The 27,355-nt window shown below is 38.5% G+C and overlaps 1 protein-coding gene and 1 pseudogene across 1 annotated transcript in view; both read right to left on the bottom strand.

Annotated features, from left to right (window-relative positions):
• Positions 1-27,355, bottom strand: part of EXT2 (exostosin glycosyltransferase 2) — a 249,891-nt gene that overhangs the window by 38,908 nt on the left and 183,628 nt on the right. Inside the window, exons 10-11 of the mRNA XM_077114465.1 lie at positions 14,758-14,947; positions 6,076-6,242 (exon numbers count right to left, since the gene is read on the bottom strand). Coding sequence (XP_076970580.1) covers positions 6,076-6,242; positions 14,758-14,947 — 357 coding nt within the window. The remainder of the gene's footprint in view (positions 1-6,075; positions 6,243-14,757; positions 14,948-27,355) is intronic.
• LOC143644896 (fibroblast growth factor 17 pseudogene) lies at positions 235-6,069 on the bottom strand (annotated as a pseudogene).

Raw genomic sequence — 27,355 nt, 5'->3', positions numbered from 1 at the left:
GAAATAGGACTGCAACTATACAATGGAGGTAAAGAAGAGTTTTCTTGGAATATAGGAGATCCTCTAGGGCATCTTTTAATACTGCTGTGCCCCGTGATTAAAATCAATGGAAAACTGCAACAACCCAAACCAGGAAGGACTGCCAATGGCTCTAAAGCTTCAGGAATGAAGGTTTGGCTCAACCTACCAGGCAAAGAACCATGGCCAGCTGAAGTGCTTGCTAAGGGTAAAAGGAACACGCAATGGGTAGTGGAAGAAGGTAATGATAAATAGGAACTACGACCACATGATCAGTTACGGGAATGAGGACTGTGATGCTGTTTTGTTTCTGTTATACTATTTAAGTTGTAAGATACCAAGTTTAAGTTTAAGAGTATTACCGAAGGACTTGCACCCTATTCTGGAGAGATTTAATGTGTTTCTAGTTACATGCAGGACAGTTGAGTATTGTTAGGTGAAAGAAAAAATGTGTGTTTCATTGTTTTTTATTTAGAAATTAGGCATGGTTTAAGGTGATACGTATAGCTGCCAAGCTGACAAGGGGTGGACTATCATGGTCAGGTTCATGTGTCAACTTGGCCAAGTGGAGGTACCTGTTTGTCTGGTTGGGTAAGTGCTGGCCTGTCTGTTGCAATGACATTGCATAGAATTAAATCATGACCACATCAGCTGCATCCACAGCTGATTCCATTTGTAATCAGCCAAGGGGAGTGTCTTCTGCAATGAGTGATGCTTAATCTAATAACTGGAAGCCTTTTAAGGAGGCCTCAGACAAAACAGGCTCTCTTCCTTCTTCGGCTAGCGAGCCTCTCCTGTGGAGTTGGTCCAGACTCTCTACTGGAATCGTTGGCTTCACAGCCTGCCCTGTGGATTTTGGATTCTGTGAGTCACGTGAGACACTTTAATGAATTTTATATTTGCGAGTGATTCCTGTTGATTCTCTTTCTCTAGAGAACCCTAACTAATACAGCTGCTGAATTTTATCAAATGCTTCTCTTGCATTTAATGAGATGATCAAGTAATTTTTCTTCCCTATCTGTCTGTCAGTACAATGAATTACAATGATTTTGGAATGCTAAATCACCTTTCCATTCATGGGACAAAACCATTTTGTCATGATGTATTACACTTTTTTAATATATCGCTGGATCTGATTCATTATTATTTTGTTAATAACTTTCCATCTATGTTCATGAAAAACACTGTTCTGAAATTCTTACAACTTTGTTTTGATATCAGGGGAATACTGGCCTCATAAAATGAGTTGGAAAATATTCTCTTCTCTTTGATTTCCTGGAATAGTTTGTGTAGAATTAACATTATTTTTTTCTTGTCTTTGGTAGAATTTTCCAGTAAAGGAAACTGGGCCAGGAACTTTCTTTGTGGGAACGTTTTGAACTACAAATTAAATTTGTTGACATTTTTTCTTTTCCAGCACTCGACATAATTAATGATGGGTTGAATAACTTTTGTAGAGTTAAATAATAAAATTTTTTAAATAAAAAATTCCCAAAGGCTAACTCACATACATAAGTACTGAGGATCAAAAATAGACAACATCCACAAGGAGACCAACGACAGTCAGTAGGGAAGTATAGGCTTCCTCTTGCCATATGGTTTTGTGATTGAGCAATCAATCAAGAAGAAAACCTTCCAATCACAGCCATCTACTTCTCATAATTTTGTAATACTGATCTTGCATACATTTTTGGTATCTTCCATGAATTCAATGTTAATACTGCTTGTTTGATACCCAGAAACCACCAATGAAAGAAAAAAATACAAACAAATACTAAGGAATAAAATTTTGAAGGGTAGAGTTGAAGGTCATAAACCAATGTCATACCTAAGATATTTTCTCCCCGAGAACTGATTTTCACCCCTATACAGTTCATATTGCCCCATCAAGAATGCATAGCCCTTAAATGACAGATCATTTGGAAGTGTCTTGCTTAATTTCCAATATTTAGAGTTTCTCTAGGTAGCTTAGTTATTACTGATTCCCAGTCTAATTTTACTATGATCAGAGAACATACTCTATATAATTTCAATCCTTTTAAATTTACTTAAACTTTTTTATGGCCCAGCATATGTGCAGTAGAAAATATATGCGTTCTGCAGTTGCTGGATATTGTGTCTATATACACAGAAAATGTTCAACCAAAAAGAACCACAAGATTCCATATCTGTCAATCTGAGAGATAAACAGATAATTATCAATGCAAAGTCAACTATTTGATCTAAAATTTACAGTGGGAAATGGACTTGAGATACCAAATTCCTTTGTTAATAACTTGCTGGGTCAGGCCATTAGCATAGTTTCTCAACTTCCTTCAACATAATCTGGAGGAAAGTGAACCAAAGCAAAAACCTTTTTTTTTCCTAAATTGGCTGGGAAAAATTAACCATGAATGTGAGATATTTTAAGAATTTTCAGATAATTTTGCCATATAAAACTTGTTATTTCTCAAGCACATCTCCTTTCACTGATTTTCTGGTTGAAGTTGTACCTACATCACACGTAAGAGGCTGATGAGGACAAATGCACACTACATTTTTCTTGTAATGTTTCTAACTGCAGGGTTGTCCTAAAATCTTTGGCTTACAGCACATCAGCACTGACTCCTGGCCAGATAATACTCAGGGCACAATGCTAAGGCCCCCAGGAACCAGATTATAGATTACAGTCAAGTAGAAGGACACGTAAGTCAGAATTATCTCATTCTGATAATTATGGAGATTTATTTATTCATTCATCAAATATTTAATGAGTTACCACTGAATGCAATGAGCTAGGTAGGCACAGAGGATATAGTAATGCACAAGACAGCCATCTTATGGTACTTGCATTCTAGAAGAAAAAGCAGAATTGCAAAGAGGTACAGAGTGCTCTGAACCTAACTTAGTCTGGGAGTTTTTTTGAAAGCTTCCTTGAGAGAGCAACATTTGAGATGAATGCTAAAGGATGAGTAGGAATTAACACAGTAGATACAATCCTAAAGTCTAATCGAAAAGATTAATTAATCCAGCCTGGCCTTTGGATTAGGAAGGGGAAAGGGTGGGAAGGCCGGTGAGGGGCGGCTGCCCCTGCCTCCCCCACTACGTGAGGGGCTGGGGCCACCGAGTGCACTTGGTCCGCCAGGTGGGGGCGGAGCCCACAAACTCAAACTGCTTCTGCCTCTCAGCGTGGTTGGGGAAGGGCAGCTGGCCCTGGTAGAGGCGTTTGATGAAGTGGGCCTCGCGCTGGTTCTGGCGGCTGCGCGAGGCCTGGCGGGGGTGCCCCTGCCGCGTGAAGGCCATGAACCAGCCCTCGTGCCGCGCGTTCTGGAAGGCCGTGTAGTTGTTCTCCAGCACGATCTCGGTGAACACGCAGTCCTTGCTCTTCCCGCTGGGCTTCCCGATGAGCTTGCCCCTCTTGTTCATGCAGATGTACTTCTCACTCTCTGCCCCCTTGATGCAATAAGTGCCACAAAGAAGTAGCTCTAGGTTCCAACCTAACTCGTCTAAGGCACAAAAATTTGTTTACTGATTTAGTTATTCACTTAATCAATCAGGCAAGCCTACCCCAATTCCAGACTCTGGCATCAAAAGCAGGATTTAGGAGCACCATCATCTTCTGTCTTCTGACTAAACAGTAAACTGGCTACCCTCTCTAGGAGAGAAATGGCTCTTCTAAGAATGTAAACAACAGGCAACTTTTCCAACAAATCTTAACAGAATCATCAACGCAAAACAATAGTAGTAATAATAATAATAAGAGCAGTAGCAGCTATGGTGGCATATCTAAGGTGCTAAGCACTTCATGTGGTAGGCACTATATAATTTTATCCAATGCTTATAATAACTTCAAGAAGTAGATATAGTTATTTCCATTTATATGAGAATAAATCAAGACCTTGTCCCCATGGTCATAAAATTGTCAGTGACAGAGAAGAAATTCGGGCCCAGAGCTATCCTAACCCTGAAGCCCAGACTGTTAATTACCAGACAAGAAATAACTTTATAAATTCATGCTAAAACATGACAGGGATGCCTGAAAAATATTTTTGATGTCCTTAGCATTAAAGTAATCAACGTGGGACAAATGATATGCTGATAGCTTGAAGTACTACTTTTTAGGACCAGTGGTCTCTAACAAATGTCATTCAGGGTAAAATCCTCAAGGAAGACATTATCGTGCCAGACAAACTTAGATTTAAATCAATCCCAACTCTTCCACTTCTTAGCTGTATAACTTGAGTCAAGTTACCTCACCTTGCTAAATCTCAGTATAGAATGAGAAAAACAATCCCTGCTATGTAGGTTAAGAAAAGATAAAAAGTAATACATGTAAACACCCAGGACTTCGACAGGAACATAAGTTGAATATATAAGGTAGTTATGATAACTGTTGCTTTCAAAACACCTGGGAAAGATTCCAACTAATGGATTATGAAGCAACCTTATGCTCCCAAGCCTTTGATATGGAAGTACTTTCTTTATAGGAAACACAGGTGATTGGAGGAAAGTGATTAAGAGTCTAGCTAAGTCCCTCTAAGTTTTGCACTTCTCTTCATTAACACATTTTTTTGTTGTTGAATTTATTATTCAGTGTTAAAAGAGGTTCCAGTAAATCACTTATTCCACATTTCCATTTTTATTAGACTTACTTTTAACTAACTGAAAATACTGAAGAGGTAGCACTCTGTCCATCCTAGATCATCCTGAATGTTCCCTTTTTTCCATTTCTCGTTTGTCACCAAAATAAATACCACTGGAATAATCTGAAGCCATTATATGCAAACAAGGAGAGAAAATACTAGTTGACTTGGCTATAGAAACGGTACATCTTTTTGCCGTGACTTGGGCTATAGAAACGGTAGGCAATTTGCTTAAAAAAAAAATGTGAATGTTACTAGGATCACCCAACACCTTGGATATGATGATGTAAAAGTCATCTCCTATGAATGAAAATAAATCCAAAAAGATGAATGTATGTTTTGATACCTGCTCCCATGCCTTTCATTGGCCAATAAGTATATGATAGGTAGGTAACATAAGAGCCTATTTCCTAACAACAACTTCATTTACACTCAAATAGAGCTGTATTAAACAAAGCTGGGGAAATGTAAGCTTTAATTTTTGGTGGTGGTGATGATTCCCATCTCTTCCCCTTAAAATTTGCCTTTTTCAAAGTTTGAGAATAAATGTGCACAATAAATATATGTACCAAACACAGATTCTTAATTTCATAAAGTTTCATGAATGACTTATGAACACCAAATTCAACAAATCCTGAGTCAACTAAAGAAGATGGTTACCTCTCTACTAAAGACCAGGCTAGGAGATACATTTCACCACTTTCTCCTGCGCCCAGCTACAGCTAATTGATTTGTGTTCTGTTTTGTTTAGGTCTGATACTGCCATTACACCTCTCCAGCCCTGGGTCTCTGCCGGTCTGTATCTCACGTACATCCTCCCTGACAGGACTCATCAATTCCTATTGCTTTTCACCAGACTCAGCTCTGGCACTTTCCCCTAGGGAGACCTTTACCGGTCTCCATACTTAACCCCTGAACCCAGTCTAATCCATCAGCTGTATTGAATGAATGGTGATAGAGAATGTTTCTCCCTAAAGACAGGCAGCCAGCCTTTCCACTTAAAACTCACTAAGAAAGCCATCAACAGGTTCTGCTTTCTGTTAGTCAATGTTGCCAGCTTCTTCATGTACTATGTTTTTACTGTTGTGGTGCACAGCTGCTTGAGTCAGGGTAATGCTATTCAAGGAGTCAGCAATTAAATGTTTGCTAAATGCTATATATGCTCTTTTGAAAATGTCCCCTTGGACTCTTCTTGGGAGTTCCTAAAACAAGTGGAGGGCACAGCTGTCATTTTAGAATAGGGTTTCCCCAAAGTTTTAAAGGACAGCTTCATAATCGACACTCTTATGGCACAGTGTTTGGAATTTACACGAAGAATCCAGAAATTATGAGTTTAGAGAATGAAAAATAATGCATCTTTTTCCTTTTTAAGGAAAGACAAGCAATAATAGGCAATAAGCAGAAAATATGCAAATACACTGGTTTTAAATCTTACCTCATAACCAAACTGTAGCTCATCAGAGGTCAGCATAATGATATCATCATCAATAGCCAGAACAGCCTCTGTCTCAATTTCATCATAAGGGAAGAAACGGTTACTCAACTTGTTTTCAGCAGTCCTCACAACTTTTAATGGAACCCGGATTTTGGGCCACAGAGAATCTAGAAAAAGAAAAAGAACGTATTTATTAGTCTCCTAACTTGGGTAAGGAGAAAAGTAGTGAATGCTTCATATCACAAATGATATAAAAGGATCAACTTGCATCTATGGCTCTCATCAAATCCAAATGTGCATGGTGGGCAGGGGGAGATTCTTACATATGCATTTTTAAACGATTTGCATATTACAATTTTTCTATGCTCTCTAAACCCTTACAACATGACTCATGTCGACACTGTCTTAACTAGAATGCACAGACTGGCTATGGCTCACAACTGAGAGGCAGAGAAGCACAATGACTGGGCCGAGATCATAACAACAGGAAGAAGAATAGATTTGGAATTGCCTCAATCTCAGGACCGTAGTTTTAATATCAGAACTCCACTAGCTCTGCAAAATATCTCCAGGTAGGTACATCCCTGCTTAAAACTTGCCTGCAGCTCTGCTAGGAATTCAATCCACTGTGCTGAAGATGTCTGCCCCTATGCGCCCATCCCTAGAATGCAATCACAAGCAGCTACCAATGCTGTTAAAATCCACACACACACCCCCCCACTAAACGATGTTTCACACTCAATAAATGCAGTTTTCTTAACTCAATGCTTTATCCCCTTGTCAGCCCCTCTTCCATGAACCCAATTCACTAGGTTTGGTTTCTCATTATGACCAATTTAGAAAGTAAATATCAGATTTCGAGGCCCAGTTATGTGGGGGTTTTCTAGTATACCAAAGAAACACCAACCCATGACTTCCCTTATATTTTTTCCCATTCTATTTTGAAATGATTGAAGCAATTCAACCACAGGTTCTTTATTTTAAAATGCCACAGAGTAGCACAAAATGAATACTTCTTTGTAAAGTACCCATCTCTGTAGACCACGGTGTTCTTTAAAGAGGGCAGTTTGTTCTTCACGCATTTGTCGAACGAGAATAGGAAAGCTAGGTATCATAGTGCTATCAAAAAGTCTCTCATGTAATTGTGGAGAAAGCTGGTTTTGTAGGTCTCGAAGCCCCAAATGCCTGTGGCCACACCACCATCAGCCTACTCAAGGGGAAGTACGACAAAGGGAAAGTCAGAGAGGAAAAAGGCTGCCTTAACTGACTGCAGATAAAATATCTTATTTCTGCATTTTACAATAGTTCCATGCAATACTTGCTAGGGCCCTCCCAGAGTCTTGGAAGAGGTGTGTGCAAATAAGACATCCTGTAGTTAAGGAATATATCTAGACTTCAATAAACTCATGACATAGAACCTAAAAAGGTGGTCAACTCCAAAAGAAGCATATTTGGGAAAGGACCAAACCACATACCAAAGAAGTGATCTTTGGATGACTGCCTTTTAATCAATTACACTAGTTAGTTATAATTTCACTGACGCAGAATAACATCATCAATAAATTTTTAGAACAAATGAATGTGGACATAGAACTGGGAGACTTCAGAGCTGAATTATCCATGGGATTTAGGTAAGTCTCTTCTTCTAAGAATAGGAATAGGCAGAGAAAAAGGAAACTTTATTGAGCAATGAGTCTATGCCAGAAATTTATACATGCAATGTCATTCAATCTTTCTGACAATCCTATGGGGAAGAAATTATTTACAAAGTAGTATTTTAAAGACTCAGAGAGATTAAGTAACTCATCCAGTGTCACACAGTTAATAAAAGATAAGGATAGTATTTGAAAGGCTCAGAGAGATTAAGCAATTTATCTAGTGTCACATAGCTGATAAATGATAAGAATAGTATTTGAACCTAAGACTGTTTAACATCGAAAGCCAAAAGAACTTTGCAATTTGAAAATTCTATTTCTTTAGTTCTGGAACAAAACTGTAAAAGTTCAATAACTTTTTCCAGCAATCATCCTTATTCTTGCGTGCTTCCCATTCCCTCTTCCAGATAAAGAAAACTCCTGTTATACATCTACTGTCCTCAAATCTTTTAAAACATGGATAAATTATAATATCTAGAATGAAGGAGATTAAAGCCCTAACAACTAGACCAGTGGGTCTCAAGATTTTTGGTCTCAAGATCCCTTCTCAACTCTTAAAAGTTACTGATATGTAATGTATATATTTCTATTAGGAATTAGAACAGAAAATTTTAAAACACAAGTACACATTCCATTGACTATCAGAGTGATGATGTCATCTCATGTCACATAGCCTCTAAAAAACTCCACTATATATTTGTGAAAGAATTAGAAAAAGGCAAAAATGACTTATTATTATTAAAATAATTTTGACTTTGCAGGATCCCTAACAGGGTCTCAGGAATGCCCAGGGGTTTCTGGTTCACACTGTGAGAACTGCCATGCTAGACTCTGTGTTCAGATTGGGTCCCACAATATAAGGGAAGTAACCAGCAAACGGGAAAATAGTTTGTAAGGAGTAATCAAGATAGCACAAGTACTTGAATATAAGATTTATAGTATGATTAAGGAAATTAAGTGTATCAATTTATTGCCTCTCAGCTTCAAATCCACCCTTCACTGCCTTGTTTGTGACACTGGAACTAGACCCCATCCATGAAATTTCTCCTTTGTCAGCTGGCACAAAGTTAGGGCTTTGTCTGAAGACAGTGCTGGAGGGATAATGCAGGAGGGATAATTCTTCCTGGTTCTGATCTGCTTTCTTCATTTCTTGTTGTTTTGGTACTTGGCCAGCAGGTAGGCAGCCAGTGGCACTTACCTCCAGCAAGTTTAAGTGGCACCCTAAGAGGCAGCTTCCGAATTGGTTCTGTGGGCACCCCAGCCGGCTTTCCGGGGGGTCCAACAGCACCCTACAGGCAGCTTCCTGGAAAATTCTGCTGATGTGCTCACCCAGCAACTCAGCTGAGGTTCTCTCCATGAATGGCTTCCCAAGAGCTCCGCCAAGGCTCTAAACTAGTTTCTTAGTGTTGGACAGCTTTCTGTTGAGTTTTGTAGGTATCCCAGGGGCCAGCCTTGGCCTGTGGCATCTCCAGCAAATTTCACCATCCAGTAGCCTACAGCCACACTCTCTCCAACAAAGAATGAGTCTCCTCCTTCCTAGGGGAGGAAGAAGCTCTTCCAAATTTATTTCCTATAATCTTTACAGTTCACTTTATTCCTAAGGCACCAATCTCCTGTTACTAGCTAATAATTCTTTATACTATACTTTTCCTGTTTAAATTACTGTGCGGTTTCTGTCTCTTAACTGGTCCCTGATTAATACACATTAACATAGGGATAACAGAAAGGTTATCTGAAAAATGAACTGTTCTCCATGGCTCTAGAGTTAGAACCATGCCCAATGGCTGGGTGTAGGTTCAGAGAAATTGACTTAGATTCAACAGGCAAGATGTTTCTGATGATCTAAACTTCTTAGGATAGAAATGAAAAGCCTTCAGCAATGCAACATGCTGTTTTACTTGAAATTTTCTATGTTTGGTCAGATTTCCACTTTACAGCAGATGAGAGACCAAACAAGATGCTCCAGTGTTCTTGGGATTTCACAAGGCAATAGCATATTTCAGAAAGGGTAGTCTTTGGAAACAGCTTCAAAACAGCTTCAAATCCCAGGTCTACACTAATTAGCCATGTGATCTTGAATAAGTCAATCACACTGAATCTATTTCTTCTTTGAGGAAGATGAAGTAACACTATCTTCATGTGGGTGACTATAAGGATGAACGTGAGTGCACTTAACAGCACACTGCCTGGCACTTGATAGACGTTCACTTTGCTTTCCCTTGAAAGTCTGCGGCTATTACAAAATCAAAGAAGCTTTTGAACTTTGGATAGTGGTAGTAAAGTGGTACATTTTAGATCTGGCACACCATATGACAATGCAGGGGCATATCCCCGGCTTGGACCTTCCATGACTACTTTTACATAAGCAGACTCCCTGCTATTAATCCTCCAGAACAAGAAAACATAACACATTAATTAATGAAACAAAAGAATATAGAAATGCTGTCATATTAATTCCACAAGACCATCAGAAAGCTCTTTTTTTATAATATGTACAGAAAACAGGTTAGCTGTTTTTTCAAACATTCTTCTATCCGGGTTGAAATTTGAACTTTTCACTTGGGGAGTGTGTGCAGCATATTCAGTCGAGAGACAGCTTTTCACATTCTTCACCTACCTATATCCAAAATAATTACTTCAAACAATGTCCATGAAGAATCAAGTTGCCCCTGAATTTGCTGAGGGAAATTTTTACAGTGTGATGAAAGTAAAAATGACTATGTGGGATACAGATAGAAAGGCAGAATAAATCATGGCTTTTTGTTAGACATGCAATTATCTTTCCCTGTACTAGGGGTAGGCAAAAGTTCGTTTTGGCCAAACAAGCTTCCATCAGCTATCTTGGGACCATCACTACCACAAGGTGGGCCTCTAAATGGCATACCCAGTTTCTTGTTTTTACCTTTTCAAATGAAATAGACTTCCATGAAGAGGAAATCTCATTCTCTTAGACTTTAGCAACCCTTCTGTGGAGTTCAGGGATGAGAGGGCAGCAATCAAAGGATAAGCATTGTAATTACACTCTGCCTGTAAAACAGATAATCTAGATATGGAATTTTGACTCTGGAATAGCTATCTTAAAAAAAAAAAAAGGACTGGAGTAACAGAGGAAGAAGGGAACACAAGGTAGGAAAGATGAATATAAGTAAGAAACAAAAAAGTTTTTTCCTTCCATTAGTATTTTCAAAAGAATACATTTACTTTTCTGTCTCTCTTTTCAGTTCCTGATAGTCTTACATCATTTTAAACCAGAGAACTGACAAAGCATGATGATTTTCCTACTATTAAATGTTAATCAAAATAGATATAGTGTGGCTTAGTGCAAAGGGCATGAATTTTGGATCCAGAGAGAGTTTATTTTTGGCTCTGCCATTTGTAACTTTGTGATTTAGGCAAATACTCAACTAATTTGAGTTTTATTTTTCTTGTATGTAATATGGGGATAAATACAGTTTCCTTGCAGGGTTATGCTAAAGACTAGAGATAATATGTGTAAAGCACTTGGTTCAGTTCTTATTCTTGGGATATAAAAGGTATATAATATATAGTTACAAAAATATATCATTATTCTCACTTTATAAATGGATTCTGTATATAAAGTCCTATAACTTCACTACCCTGCCAGCAACCCAAAGACATATGACAGAAGGACATGGGGTGACTCCTCAGATACACAGACATAAACACTCATGCAGGCCTTAATTCTATTACTTAGACTAGGTGGGTTCTCTTTTTCCTTACTCTTTTCAATGCTAAGTGGAACAGCATGCCCTCATTATCTTATATTTCATCCTGTGAGTCTGTAGCAGGTGAAATAGAAATGTCATCTTCCATTCACACAAGTAACCTGAAAAAAACAATTTGTCAAATACACTGCTAATTTTGTGGAAAAAAACAAAACAGCTAAGCCAGGTGACCTGAAAACTGCAGTCTGAGCTTTAGTACAGCTCAAAGGAGAAAAGGAATTCCTTGTGTCAAGGATTTAAAAAAAAAAAGTATATTGATTAACTGTTTTCTCCATGTTGGATACCAAGAGAGATATGAGCAGAGAGAATTTTTCTCTAATTTGGCAAAGATGCTATAAAATGTTTAAGTTGACTGATAATGACCTCAAACTCATTCTGCCAATCACTGTCACAAACATAACCACAGATCCAAACCTGGGGCTCACTTGAGAAGTGCCAAAGTTGCTTACTGCACAGTTGGTCCCCATAGCCCTAGAGCTCGACTCATAAGGAAGGTAGCTGCTGCTGCTTCTAGTTCCCTGTTGCTTCTTTTAGGCTATCAATGCTGACACACACAAATAATCCTACCCTACCTATCAAAAGCTATGAAAGACACAATTTGAAGTTGGAGGGCTCCTAACATCAATTCAAATTTAAAACTGAAATCAGTTAAAACAGAAGGCTGATTTAAACCTATCTAAGTTGTACAATGTAACAGCTTCCCTCAGCACTGAGGCCAGAGTCCAAGCCAAATAATCTCGGTATCCATCAAGTTTGGGAATTGTTGAGTTGGGGAAGGAGGAAGGCAGTGGCCTGGCTTTTTTTCTGAATAGAATTCAAACCCAGCTTGATGAAAGCTCACTAGAAATTTCTATTGCCTAGTCTAAGTATTTATTTAAACTTCAAACCTAGTAATTTAGACATAAAGTGTAACCAAAAGAAAAAAGTATTTGGTTGGGCCAGAGAGTTTAAAAAAAAAATTGCAGAAGGAGACATTCCTGCCTACACTAATACTCCCAGCAGTAGACATGTTAACCACAATATTTATTTTAGTAAATGCAGAGAAAGTGAAAAACACCACTTTTGCCTCTAATATTTCAAAGCCTTGGATTTGCTTTTTTTAAAAATACATATATTACTAATGCTGTACAAGAAAAATCAGATGAATGTGCTGGCATTAGGACCAGAGCTGACAACCCCATTTACCAACTGAACAAACACCCCACAGAAGATTAAACATGGTTCATGTTCTCCCCTAAACAACCACTTTACCAGAGCCAGAGCCCTGACCTAAAAACCACTGTTAGAAAAGAATTGGTCTAGTCTCTAAACGTGTCAAAATAGGGCCTCATCAGTTGAGGGTTCTCTTTCCTCCCTAGAACCAAAATATTTCAAAAATAAACTAAACTCTTGGTCATAAAATCAACCACGACATTTCAGTAGGGTCTACCAAAAATTAAAACTGAACGCCCAGCTCCAAAATCTAGGTTTGTGCTAGGGCTTTTAGTTATGCCACAGTAGGGGCTGAGAATAAAAAGGAATAAAAAGATTTCTCTTTCCTCATAGTTTGCAATAATGCTTGCCCAAAATAAGTAACTAAAATCCATAAAATATAATTAACCTTAAGCCTAAAGTGGTCAAACATAGTTTATAAGGGGTAGCCCCTTTCTCATTTAGCATCAAAATTTGCAACTCTTATCTGTGCAGGACAGAAGGAGCGGGCAGGGAGACTTGTTCTAAGAGCTGGTGGCCTCTGCACACAGGAGCATGACACAACAGGCCATTTCAGGTCTGAAGAGAGGTGTACAGCATTCCTTCTTAAAACATGACCCATCATTTATAAATGAAGGGACTAGTCAGCCCTCCAATTGACCTCATTCTGGGGAAAGGCAACTGGTATTGATGACTACAATTCAACTGTGAAAGGCCCACTCTGATTTCCCTGCATACACAGCTCCTTTTTGTTTTCTCTACTTTTTCCTTCTTTTCTTTCATTCTCTTCTTCACTTCTTAGATGGTGCTAATCAACCTTCCTCTTTTTCTTTTACCCATTTCCTTTTCCTTTATTGAGAATCAAACAAAGGAACGACCCAGAAAACTGGTAATCTTACAGCACTGAGAGAGAAAAAAAACTTGGAATTAAAAAGACAGTTAATAGTAATAATAACAATAATTAAAACACAGTTGTGCTTTTTATTGGGCATGATATAGGTAGTTTGCTTACTTAAACTGTGGCTTCCTAAATACAAAAAAGAAAGTATATGATGCTCTAAGAATACATCCCACTAAGAAAAGTTTTTAAATGTGTCAGGAGGATCTAAAGAATTTTCTCAAGGCAAATTCTGATATGTCTAAAATGCCAGAAATATATACAGTCTTCCTCCAGCCTAGATTACAGACATACTACTGGTAGTTTCCAGGGCTGACTAGCCTGACTTCAGCATAATTAATTAAAAAGGAATATCTATAAAAAGTGCAGATACTACTGTTAGGCAATAAACTAGACCTTATCGGTGACAGGGGTGCATATTACAAACTTCAAACTCATTCCTTGCTCTAATCCATCAGAAACTTCCCGGCTTTAATAGGCTATAAATGGTAGGGGCTTTGAAGTTCCTGGGATTAGGATCAGTAATAGACACACAGAATGAGAAACTAAATGCAGGTGGAACACACTCTATGCATCCTGAATTAAAAACAAATCCAATTAATCAAACAGTCCTCAACTTCAGCTGCCAGTCAGATTACAGGGTGGCCAAGGTAAAGTACACAGTGATTAAGGACAGCCCAGTGGAAGCTCATAGTGAGTGTCATTTGAGGAGTTAACTGGAAACCTCGAGTGGGCATGCTTGCTGACTTTTCCAATTCAGAGGTGAGGCCATTCCTTTTTTTTTTTCCTTTGAAGGAAAGTACAGCATTAGCACAGAGATAACAAGGAGAAAACTAATGCCTTTTAACTGAGTTACCATGTAAACAAGTCAGCTGAGGTGGCTGAGGAAAGCCTAGATCTGTTTTCCCAAGGCTGATGGCCTTTGACCCTATGATTCCTAAGTCTTGAACACTTGTGGCTATCGAACAGGCCATGGGCTTGGAGTTAAATGGCCACCCTAGAAGAAGAATAAGACAGTTAAGAAAACTGGGGTTATGCTGCCTCAGAAATGGCATTTCTGCTTGGAAAAGCAGGAAAAGTCACTTAAAATGAAGGACACAAATAATAAGGTCATTCAAAATCAATTCAGCAGAGAGCTGCACTAAAGGCAAAAGCAGCCCCCCTGAACACATCATTTCCTCGCTCTTTTTACCTTCTGGAGGGTTTTTATTCTGATTGTTCCAGACAACTAGCAGCTTGGAAAGACTGGGCACCTTGGACACTTCTGTGATGACCCGGAAAAGGCTCTCCACTCGGTCATAGGTCAGGACGATGGCAGTGAAACCCTGAGACTGCGGTGGGATTAGTGGAAGGAAGAGTGGGTTGCTCACACTGCTCCATTTCTGCAAGAAAGCAAATTTACTTGGCTTAGAAAAGGATCCGGCAACAATGGGGCTGATCCCTTTCCCAACATTATCAATAAACTGAAACACAGGAGAGTTGATGGTTATGAGGGTTTGAAGCTATTTTAACTCCAAAAGATCATGTTCTTAAAGGTAATCCATTCCTGTGGATGGAGACCTATCGTGGGTGGTACCTTGTGGTTAGGTTACTTTAGTTGAGGGATGCCCCTGGCGAGTCTTAATCCTCTTTAGCCTTTTAAAAAAGCAAAAAGTAGAGAAAAAAGGAAAAAAGTAGAGATCTGAGAGAAGGACACACACAGATGCTGAAGAAAGCTACAGACAGAGAAGCCAGAAGCTGAAAGCAACGAAACCCAGATGAGAAGGAGAGCAGCAGACCCACCATGTGCCTTGCCACGGATCACCAGCAGCCTGTCTTCAGAAAGCGTGATCATCTTGATGATGCCTTGATTTGGACAGAACCTTAAGCTTGCAAATCAATAAATCACATGGTAAAAGCCAACCTATTTCTTGTATATTGCAATTTTGGCAACTTTAGCAAACTAAAACAGTGGGTGTGTTGGTTTGAAAATATCATATACCCCAGAAAAGATCCAGATCTAATACTTCAGGTTGGAATCTTTTGATAGATTATCTCCACGGAGATGTGATGTACCCAATTGCAGCTGTGACCTTTGATTACATGGAGTTGTGACTATACCCATACCAGGTGAGTCTTGATTAGTTTACTGGAATCCTTTAAAAGTGAGAAAGGACTGAAGCCTCAAAGCTGACAGAGTGAGTAGATGTAGATGCTTGGAGAACAGCTGCTTCAGAAAACAGAGACATGGATGTTTGGAGATGCTTGGAGCCCAGAAGATGTCACCATGAGATATTAAGAAAACCAGAATCTGGAGGGAGCCGAGGGAAGCCAGGAAATAAAAGCCAGCCCCGAAGAAGGCTCTGTTCATAGGGACAGAGGCTGACAGCAATGGAGCCCAGAAGCAAGGGGCCAGCAGACACCAGCCACATGACTATCCCACTGACAGAGGTGTTCCTGACCCATCAGCCTTCCTTGAATTAAGTTTTCTTCCCTAGATGCTTAGTTTGGACATTTTTATAGGCTTAGAACTGTAAACTCGTAACATTAATTTCTCCCCTTTTAAAAAGCCATTCTGTTATGGCAGCTTACAAACTAGAATAGTGGTTTTCACCATGACCAATCCAAGAGTTAAGCAATGGTTCAAAGTATTCCCCTCTTCAAAGTTTGTGTGGATTCCTTCTTATTTATTTTGGCTTTGATACTATCGAAAAAAGGAGCAGGGAATATTTGTAACTCAGAAGAGATTTCTAATTAAACATGCAAATTAAACTGTGTATCTGTCAGGCCCCACACTGATCAGAAAGGTGGAGCGAGAAGATTCAAGGCTCTATCCTACCACAGAAGCTTTGAACAACCAGTAAGAACTGGCAGAAACATCATTCTCAAAGCTCCAGAAAAGGGTTAAAGAATGGCAGTCATAGGGTGAGTGCTAAAAGGCTACTTAAAAGAGGAATAATCTCACAGTGCCCTGGCTGGTCCCTCCCCCAACCCTCACACCGAGCTAGGCATAGAGCTGGCCAGTGTGGATCCCTGGGAGTTCTGAAGAGAGCAGAGTAACCCTCATGTACATATTTGTATGTCTGGTCCAATCTGTCTGATGGCAGCTTGAGGGACACGCTGTCCCAGAACTAGCTGTGCCTGTAGAAGGTGGCTTACTGGGATCTCCTATAGAACTATAGAACCCTGTGGGAGAGCAGTCAAGTCATGTTGCCTGAAGCAAGGGAATGCTGCCTGTAGGACATACAATGCAGTCCCCAAGACCATGAGGAAACTGTTTTCTAGGGCAGAGGGGACATTAGAGACCATGGACATAAAAACAGGAATTCTTAGAGCCAACTGCGCATGCCCAAGACAAGATACATGCGCAGAAAGACCAGGAAGGCGCTATGTTTTGGCCTGGAGCAATTCTATAAACTCACTGCATGAATAACCTGAAGGAGAGTACTCAGGTCAATCTGCAAAGACTGAGAAGGTATTTTCATTTTTTCCTTCTTCATTTCTTTTATTAACTTTTGGCATTCAAGGAAAGCTCTGTTATAAGAACACTAGCAGGATATAAGCTTAAGGTACAGACATCTCAGAGTCTTAATTCCAGTAATAAATACTAAATATCAGAATTTCCAGATTTTAACAAAAGATTATAAAACAAAAAATTAAGAAACAGAAAGTGATGGCCCAGGCAAAGGAGATTAAAGCCTTAGAAACCATAAATAAGGAAGATCACCCCTGAGACATTCTGGATAAAGATTTTTAAAAATTACGCCTAAATATGCTCAAAGACCTAAAGAAAAATATAAAGACCTAAAGGAAATTAGGAAAACAATAGATGAACACAAAGAGAACATAAATAGAGAGATGGAAATTATAAAAGGGAACCAAACAGAACTGTAGACCAAACTAATAGAAATTTAAAATTCCCTGGAGGGTATCAACAGCAGACTGGAACTGGGAAAAGAAAGAATCAGTGAACTTGAAGATGAGAAAACTGAAATCAACCAGTCTGAGGAGTTAAAAGAAGAAAGCATGAAGAAAAGTGAACAGAACCTGAGGGGACACGTTCGAGCACACCAACACACACATTGTGGGAGTCCCAGCAGGAGAAGATAGAGAGAAAGGGAAAGAGAGAATGTTTGAAGAAATAATGGATGAAAATTCCCCGAATTTAATGAGCAACAGGAACATACAAGATGCTCAATGAACTCCAAACAGGATAGATCCAAACAGACTCTCGTTGCAACATGTTATAATCAAACTGTCATATGCCAAAGATAAAGAGAGAATTCTGAAAGCTGTAAAAGAGAAACAACATGTCACATGCATGGCAGCCTGAATAAGATCAAGTACTGATTTCTCATTGGAAGCCACACAGGTAATAAGGGAGTAGAAAGATATATTTAAAGTGATGAAGGCAAAAAACTGCCAACCAAGAATTCTATATCCAGCAAACCTATCTGTCAAAAATGAGGGAGGGGGGTGGAGTAAAAGGGTAGTTCAGTGGTAGAATATTCACATGCCATGCTGGAGACCCAGGTTCAATTTCTGGTCCATACACTTCCCCAAAAAACAAACAAAAATTCAACAAATGATGATGCAATAATGAGACACTCCCATGGAAAAATAATGAAATGCAACCCTGTCATACAGCATAACAAAAAAAAAAGAGGGAGGGATTAAGACATTCCCAGATTAAAAAGAGCTGAGAAAATCTGTCACCAATAGACAGCTCCTTCATGAAATGCTAAGGGAGTTTTACAGGTTGAAAAGAAAGGACCTTAGACAATTGACTGAAGCCACATGAAGAAATAAAGGTCTTTTCTAAGGATAATGACATGGGTAAATATAAATAATAGTACTATTTTGATTTGGAACTCCAGTTTTTACTTTCAACAGTATCTAAAAGGCAAATGTATAAAACACAATGATAAACTGACGATTTGGGATTCATAATGTATATATATATGTAATTTATACATAAAAGGGGGGACAGGATATAAGAAATTTATACATAAAAGTGGGGAGACAGAGGATATAAGAAACATATTATATATGCTATTAAAGTTAAGTTGGTAACAAAGCAAACTAGATTGTTATAGATTTAGGGTGTTAAATTTAATCCCCATGTAACCACAAAGAAAATATCAGAGAATATGCAAACTCATAGAAACAGAAAGTAGAATGCAGGTTACCAAAGGTAGAGAGCAGAGGCAATGGGGAGTTAATGCAAACTGAGTATAGGATTTCTGTTTGGGGAGAAGAGAAAGTTCCAGTAATGGATGGCAGTGAGGGTACTGCAAAACAGTGAATGTGGCTGTGATGGTTAGGTTCATATGTCAACTTGGTCAAGTGATGGTGCCCAGCTGCCTAGTCAAGCAAGCACTGGCCTATATGTGTGAGGACATTTTGTGCACTTAAATCATGAGTGTGTTGGTTGCATCAACAGCTGATTACATCTGTAGCCAGCTAAGGGGATTGTCTTCTGCAATGTGTGATGCTGAATCTAATCACCTAAAGGCTTTTAAGGAGAATTCAGAAGAGAGAATCTTCAGCCAGTCAGCCCCTCCAGGGGAGCCGGTTGAAGACCTTTAATGGAGCTGCCAGCTCATGGCCCGCCCTACAGATTTTGGACCTTTACACCCACATGGTTGTGCGAGACACCTTCATAAATCTCATATTCACAGATAACTCATGTTCATTCTTTTTCTCTAGAGAACCCTAATACAATGGTTAATTCCACTGAATGGTATGCATAGGAGGGATTGGCATGGAAGATTTGTGTTGCATATATGTTACAATTTTTTTAAAAAGAAAGACAAACTAAAGAGATAATGACAATTAAATACAAGCCATGATATTGGATGGGATCTACGAATGGAGAAGAAAAGGCTCAAAAGAACATTATTGGGTTATAAGAAAAAATTGGAATATAGAATGTAAGCTTTGTTAATCAATGTTGAATTTCTTGAATTTGATAACTGCATTTAAGGTGATTATATAAGTAAATATCCTTGTTCATAGAAAATGCATATGGAAGTAATATGTATTCAAGGATTATGATGCTTGTAACCAGATCTCAAATGTTCAGAAGATAGACAGATAGACACACAGACAGACAAGACAGCCAGCCAGACAGATAGATAGGTAATGATATGACAAGGATGTAAAAATGCTAAAATTGTGGATCTGAGCATCTGGTGGCAGTGCAGGTATGCTGCAGTGCTCTGTATAGGGTTTGTATTAGTTCTACAACTGCCCTATAAGTTTAAAATTATTTCAAAATAAAAAGTTAAAAAATTAAAAAGAAACCAACATCTATTTATATCTGTTCCCTTGGGAAACCTAAAATGACAGTTAATACACATGAAAGAATATAAATCTGTAAAAACAAAGAAATGCGAGAAGAGACAACAGCTGATGAGAAACATTAACATATTTCTGAAAGACTGGAAAAGACTAGAGAAGTGAGATTTTTAAAACCTAGGTACCTACAAAAAAGGGAGCCAACAAAAGCAAACAAGTTCAAACTTCTCTTGAATCCCACAAAGACTCAGGAATTAAACCCATGAAGTAACTTGTGAGAAGATAAACAATTGAAAACAGGTGGCCTGATAAAACTATGTATAAGGAGCTGTGCAAGACCCAGATGCCTAATTCCTCCCTATACCCTGCCCACTCAGTCAGGCAACTGTTCTTCCCTCACCTGGGCAGAAGGGAGGTTTGTTTTCTGAAGAAACTGAAGCTCCAGCCATGTAAACACTAGCACAGTTGAGAGGAAAATGCAAATTAAAATTTACATTCTGAAGGATAAGCCCTGAAGCTTTCTTCCCTTTTCAGTTCCCCAAACAATAGCAGCCAAGTGGCTGGCTTGTCATCGCATGTTTTTATAGTGAAGTCTGTCAAACAATAAGCTCTGCCTTTACCCAAAGAACTTCGCAACAGCTTTTCAGTGCCTCCCTCTTAATCATGAACAAATTCCTAGAATTTTCAAGAATGTCACAAGTATCTTCAGCATGAACAATAGAAATAAAATGAATAGAAAAAAGGAACTCAGAGGAAATAGATAGAAAAATACAGAAAGAAATTAAAGCATCAACCAGAAATTACATCCTCAGAGAGATCTAAGAATTTTCATCAATGAAATAAGAATAAATTTCTACTTTTTATTTTAAAAGATCTATCAAAGAAAAGGGAAGAACACTAGACCATTAAAAATATGAGAATTTAAATGAAAGAAAAAGAAGAATTGGAATATTAAGATAATAAAATTTAGCCACCTGGTGAACAAGAGATGAAAAAAAAAGAGAAAATCCAGGATGTCCAACATTCATTTAATAGGACGTGCCTGAAAAGGAAAGCACAGAAGGTGGAAGAAAAAACTATCAAAGAAATAAAACAAATTCCCAACAGAATTTATGAGAAACATGAACTTCTAGATGGAAAAAACCCAACTGAATAGCTAGCACAAGCATTGGGAAAAAAAAGAGAGACAGACGAAAGTAAAAAACAAAACAATCAAAACACCCCTCCATACAAAAGCACATCATTTCTTTACACTGCAAATAAAGAGGAAATTCTTGCAATGTGTGGATCTAAGTGAATATGTGTGAATTCATTACACAATTCTTGAACTTCTATAAGTCTGAATTTTTTTTCATAATAAAGTTTAAAGAAGTAATGAGGCAAATCCAATTTCCTTGTTAATATTACAATGTTAAATAATTGTTAATACAGGAATGTAAGCAAAAATATTTTTGTAACGATGGTAAAATAGGGAAAAAAGTATTAAAAGATTATATACATATTAAAAGAAAAAATGTAGAAGACAACAGAATAATGTTTTTGAAATTCTAAACAGAATTCTATATTCAGCCAATTATCAGTCAAATGTGAGGGTAAAAGGTATTTTCAGGCATGCGAAGTCCCTAAAAATTAGCCTTCATAGATCCCTTTTTCAGGAACTTACTGAAGGATGTACTCCATCAAAATGAGGGGATTAAGCAAGAAAGTTAGATTTGGGATCAGGAAAAACAGGATCAACACAGGAAAGAAAAGGAAAATTCCCAGAATGTTGGTGAAGAGAAGACTAGGTGTAGGGTGCAATCAATCTAAATTGAAGCAAGAGGAAAGAGAGGTCCAGAAGATATGTCCCCCAACCCCAATGAATCTGAAAGATTAGCTGTACTCTGCATTATTAAAACACATTTAGTCTGTGCCAATATTCTCTCTAGGCTAAGGAATAAGAGGACACAGGTTTATTACCATAAAGTATTGTCCCATGCCAGAAAAGACCAGAACAAAACTCTGTCTGCTAAAAGGTGGCTGAGTATGAGATGTCCTATCTGTTATTCTGGTTGCCTTACACTTCCCTAGCATCTTTCAGACTCCAGATTACCCGAGTTCCTTTATCAACCTCATCCAGACCACTGATAGATGCTCATATGAGAAAAACTGTTTGTCAGATGTAACAGTATAGGACAGGAAACACATACAAACACACGGAATACACATGAGATAAGAACTCAATGAGACGGAACAGGATTCCCAGAGTCCTAAAGTAATGAGGATATTAAAGCTAAAATGTCCACAACATGTCATAATTTGATTACACAACCAAGAGACATAATAGGAAAGATTATCCTCTCAGTGCTGATCTCCTGTTTCCATGACACCACCCTTTGACAGTAAGATGAAGCCTTAGTAAGGTACCTGGGTTTTAGTATTTGTACCTTAGCATCCACTAACATTTCTGACTACACTTGAGTTTTCCACTCCCAATTTTTTTATTATTTTCCTGACTTTCATGGAGACTGAAGTCTGCAAATAGTTCTGTATTTAAGTCACAATTCATCTCCAAGGTTCAAGTCACCACTGTCTCCTCTCTACTCACCTACTCCTCCAGACACAATACTCTCCAATGCCTGCTTGAAAAACACCATTTTTAATGGAAAAGGGAAAAAAACCATTTTTTTAAAGAAGCAAATAATTTAAAGTGTGATGTTAAAACAGTTAAGGTTTACTGTGCACTTACTGAGTGTGAGGCACTGTGTAATAAGTGCTTTACATGTATTATCTCGTTTGAGTCTCACAACAACCCTAAGACAGTTACAGTTATTATTTCCATTTTACAGATGATGAAACTGTGGGATTAGAAAGAATGAATGACATTCAAGATTACATATCTTGTAAGTGATGGAACCACAGCCCAGGCCATTTCACTCCTGAAAGCCAGATGGTGGTGTTCACAGCTCCTCCTCTTACCTTCCTACAAACACACTCAGACTGAGCCCGGGATAAGTCGCCTGAAAGATGAGTTTGGAACTACTGGGATTAGAGGTTGCTACTTCTAGTTCCTCTCGAAGATGAAACTGCTGAAAGTTCTTTATCTTTGATAGTTAAATCTGGACCAATAAGCAAAAGCCCACCCCAAACACTAGCATTTCAGAGGGTACACAGAATGAAAACGCACTGAATATATAACACTGACACAAAGTGGGCACATAAATTTTAAAAGGTAAATACTAACACAGAAGGAAAAACTACTAAAACTCCAACAAAATGAGATCTGCGGGAGAAGGCGGGAATGTAAATAGACTTAAATGCCTTTACTATAATAAAAGGACAGGAAAATTTCCTGAGAGGTGTGAAGCTTGGCTTCAGGAAATGGGTTTGTTGGAATTTAAATTGGGACACCCCCTGAAAAGCATCACAGCTCCGATTCCAAGGCACTGCCAGGGAGAAGGAACCAGAGTCTCTTGCAAAATGACAGATCTGGTCCTATCTGTGTGCCAGCTCCATCTGGAAACTGGACTGCTAGGGAAAGGGGGGAGGAGAAGAAGGAATGGTTGGATGGGAAGCAGAGAGGAACTTTCCTGGGCGTTAGTTTTCCACACTATCAAATTCCAAATAGGGCCTGAAAACTGGAGAAGCAGCAGAGGCACCACGCTGCGGAGATGGGGACAGGACCACAGTGGTATTCGAAGTACAGTCTGAAAAGAGCACGAAGAGGACGGAAATCTTGCCAGGGCTTTCCCATAAACTACAGACATCCAGATGAACACTAACTCTGGAAAAAAAGGAGGGAATGTATAAGCTCCCAAGCATACATTTATTATGATACAAGCTAGATTCTTTACAGTAGGATACACCACCAAGGTTGAGGCAAATGACTTTGAAAAGTCATTTGCATGTATGGAGTCATGAGTCAATAAGAATCCTGGTTTTTACCAGCTGTGTGACCTGGGCAAGTTATTTAATCTCACTTGTGCCTCATTTTCCTTATATATAAAATCATGATAACAACACTACCTTTCCTGGGTTAAGAAAAGTAAATGAGGTAATATGTAAAGTGCTTGGCATGTATAAATCTTCAATAGTATTGACCTTGTGCAAGTTACAATTTCTCTGGCTTTTGCTTTTGATCTGTCAAAAGTTGGAGGACAGGGTGGGGAGTAGATAAGCAATCTTGAAGTCTCTCCTAGAACCACGAATTCTAAATGAAATCCTTCTTCCTCTCTATCTTTATCTTATCATGCATTAAGGGGCCCTGGTTTACACAGAATCTCCCTCTATAGCTTCTTCAAATAAACTGTTTTTATTTCCACATTTTTCTCTTTTTTTCCCCATCTTTATATTTTAATTATCTTCAAAGCCCCAATGGAAGTAAGGGTATACCTGTGTTGTTATATCTAGTACCACACTGCCTAGTGATACTCAGTAAAAACTTATTAAATAGATTAATATGCTAAACCCAAACAAATCAAGCCGTGTTCTTTTTGTTCTCTTTATGTATGGACTTGAATAATTTATGCCCATTTAAATAAATGATATTATGGGTCATAAAATGATGTCCATATCAGTTAATTCATTCTACGAGTATTTACCAAGAACTTTACTGTGCTAAGTGTTCTGAAGAAGTGTAGGATTTTACGGGGATATTTAATAGAGGGCTTGAATCTGGGCACTGCCATTGACAAGTCTGGGGACATGCAAAGTTATTTATGTGAATATTAGGTTCCTCATCTGTAAAATGGGGACCATCATTATTTCCTAGGGTAATGACTAAATGAGATTATATACATAAGTACTTAACAGAAGGCTCAACACACAACTCCAATGATAGTTTGAAAGACATGAAAAATTTCCAGACTTCCCAATTTGTATTCTTCTTGTTGCTAAAACACTGCTCATAGCAATTGGCCCTTATTTCCTCCAGTTATTATTTCTGGTACTCATTCATTCAATCACCATTTCCTAAGGACAAACTACAAGCCAGGAATAGGGTTAAAGATGCAAAGGTGAATAAATTTCTTCCCCTCAAAATGCTTATAATCTGGTGAGGAAGACAATTAGGTAAAGATAAATTGTAATGCAAAACAAATATACCAAAATAAGTAGTAAAGTTCTCTGGATTCATTTCCCAGATGCATCCCCCCAAAAAGTTCTATGGAAGCATGAAGTCTACTCTCTCTACCCTACCTGGGTCTTTAGGGAGAAGCAGGAGAGTGCTGGCCAAAGAACATGAGGACAATCTGAGCAGCACTTGCAAATATGTATCAGGAGACAGCAAAAGTGTCAATGAGGCTATTATGTGCTGGGAGGAGGAAGGAAAGACAGGCAGGCCCCAGCCACATCAGGAAGGGTAGAGGTTTTTTGTTTGTTTGTTTGTTTGTTTTCTCTAATGACATGATTAGCTTTTTCCTTAGTTTCTTTTGAAGTTTTATTTTTTTTGAGTGCTACTGATAAATTAACATGATTACCTTTGTGTTCAATTCCAAAAGGTCAGAAGTAGGAAATGCTTATTTGCAACAAGGCTTCTATACCAATTGCTTTTTCCCTCCTTAAACATAATCCCATTTGCTTTTGGAGCACAGTGACAGCTTGGAGAAAGGCAGCCTTAATTGGGGTGTATGCCTGCACAAAGACACTCCACTTTACTGGGGTAAGGTCAACAAACCAACCCCCAGAGAAAAAAAGTTACTGGGGAGGGCATTTAGTCACCTCTGAAATACCTTTAAGAACTGACCTCCTGCTGGCTGACCAAAAAGAGTGTCTACAGTCTGGGACCTCTTGACCCTACTTTCTGCAGGAAATCAAGCAAATTTAAACCTCCATAATTTACTCAAGATTCTGACTTCTGCTAGGGAAAAGGCAAACAATGCTGGCAATTAACTATGTTGCCTGATTATACCTCCATAAGGGCATGAAATCAGGTAACTAGTAATAAGAGACCTTTTAAAAAAGCAAAGTTCCATATATTGCAGCTGAACCTAGAGACCCCTGGCTATCAATGTGATTTTCAAATAACCTTCCTAGAAGGGAGGAAATCCACACAGGAGAATTGTGTATCAGTCTGACAAAGCATTGGCATTTGGCCAAACTGCCCTGTTCGCCTTTCGGCCCATCCTCTTACTCTTTACTTTTTCACTCTTACAACAAATATTCACTAGAGAAGCTTCAATAAGAAATCCTATATTGTTAAACTGCAATCACAAAGTAATCCATAAAGTTCACAATAGCTGTCAGGTCACAATGCCAGCTTTTGAAAAGCCCTTTCATAAAGCTTTTTCTGGAAAGCCCTGGCATATGAACTGGTGGTGAGCAGACAGACCAGCAAGAGGGAATCCTGGGTTCAGGTTTCAGGATACTTTGAGAAAGATCTTGGGAGATTAAACAAAGTCAACTACCAGTTCAAAGGAGTTTTTCTCCTTTAAGAAAGAGATTCAAACTCAAGCACCTAGTTGCAACTTTGGCAAACCCACACAAAGGAAGACCTTTTTTCGTTGAAAGTTCATAGTAGCTTTACATATGCCTAACCAAAACCATTTTAGACAAGGTTACCATACAAAAAAACAGAGAAAGGTGGTAAGCAAACGGCCTTTGCTGGCCACTCTGAAATGTTCTTGCTAGCTAGTTGGGAATTGTAAAGCCAAGTGCTAGGAAAACCACATTTCATTACCAACCCAAAGGTTCTTTTAAACTAACTAAATGGAAAATTCAAGTTGCAATGTAGGATGATGCAAAATCCAATTCCTATTACTCACCATATATCAGAGGTTTTTTGGTCCCTATGCATAACTTCATATAAACATAAGAGACAAAAAGTTACTTGAGTCAGCCCATATTTAATTTAAATGAGGATATTTTGCTTGAGCAGAAAAGTAAGGAAGAGAGGAAGAGGACAGGTCTAATGTACAGAAACTTTAGAGCCCCTAGTAATAAGCAGCTTTACCTATTCCTACCTTGATAGAAAGGGCAATTTTCTTGGTTGTTTTGAAGTTACCAACCCTTACTTCTATGTGTTTTCAATTATGAATGACCAGACTAAAAGAAAAAAAAGCTTTGATTTATTATTTTTTGCTCCAATTATGCATGATGTGTTTTCACCGAAGACTTTGAAAAGTATTTCATCATGCCTCTCATCCTGAAGTGGTCAAAGGGCAAAACCAAAAAGAATTAACCCTTTCATTTCTCCTGTAGGTGCAACCACTAGCTATCGATGAATACAGGCCAAGGCCTTTGAGGCAAACAAAGCAATGGAAGGGTTAAACATTATCATCACATAACTAACATGTTTAAGGATGGTGCCCCTTGTCCCAAATGGTGAGTTAATATTTATGTTAATGGTTACTGGGGGATCTGAAAGGGGCAATTAGTAATGTGGAACACGTTTCCTTAACCATTAAACCTCTACTGCCCCAACTACAGACAGCATAGCACCTTGCCAGGCATGTGCTGACTTGGGAAACTGGAGAATTAGAGAGACCTAATGAAGTTTTCAGAGGATAGACTTGGGAACAAGTCTGAAGTCAACC

This window comes from Tamandua tetradactyla, chromosome 8 (genome assembly GCF_023851605.1).
Source record: "Tamandua tetradactyla isolate mTamTet1 chromosome 8, mTamTet1.pri, whole genome shotgun sequence".
NCBI lineage: Eukaryota > Metazoa > Chordata > Mammalia > Pilosa > Myrmecophagidae > Tamandua > Tamandua tetradactyla.
This window is presented reverse-complemented; position numbering and strand designations above follow the sequence as displayed.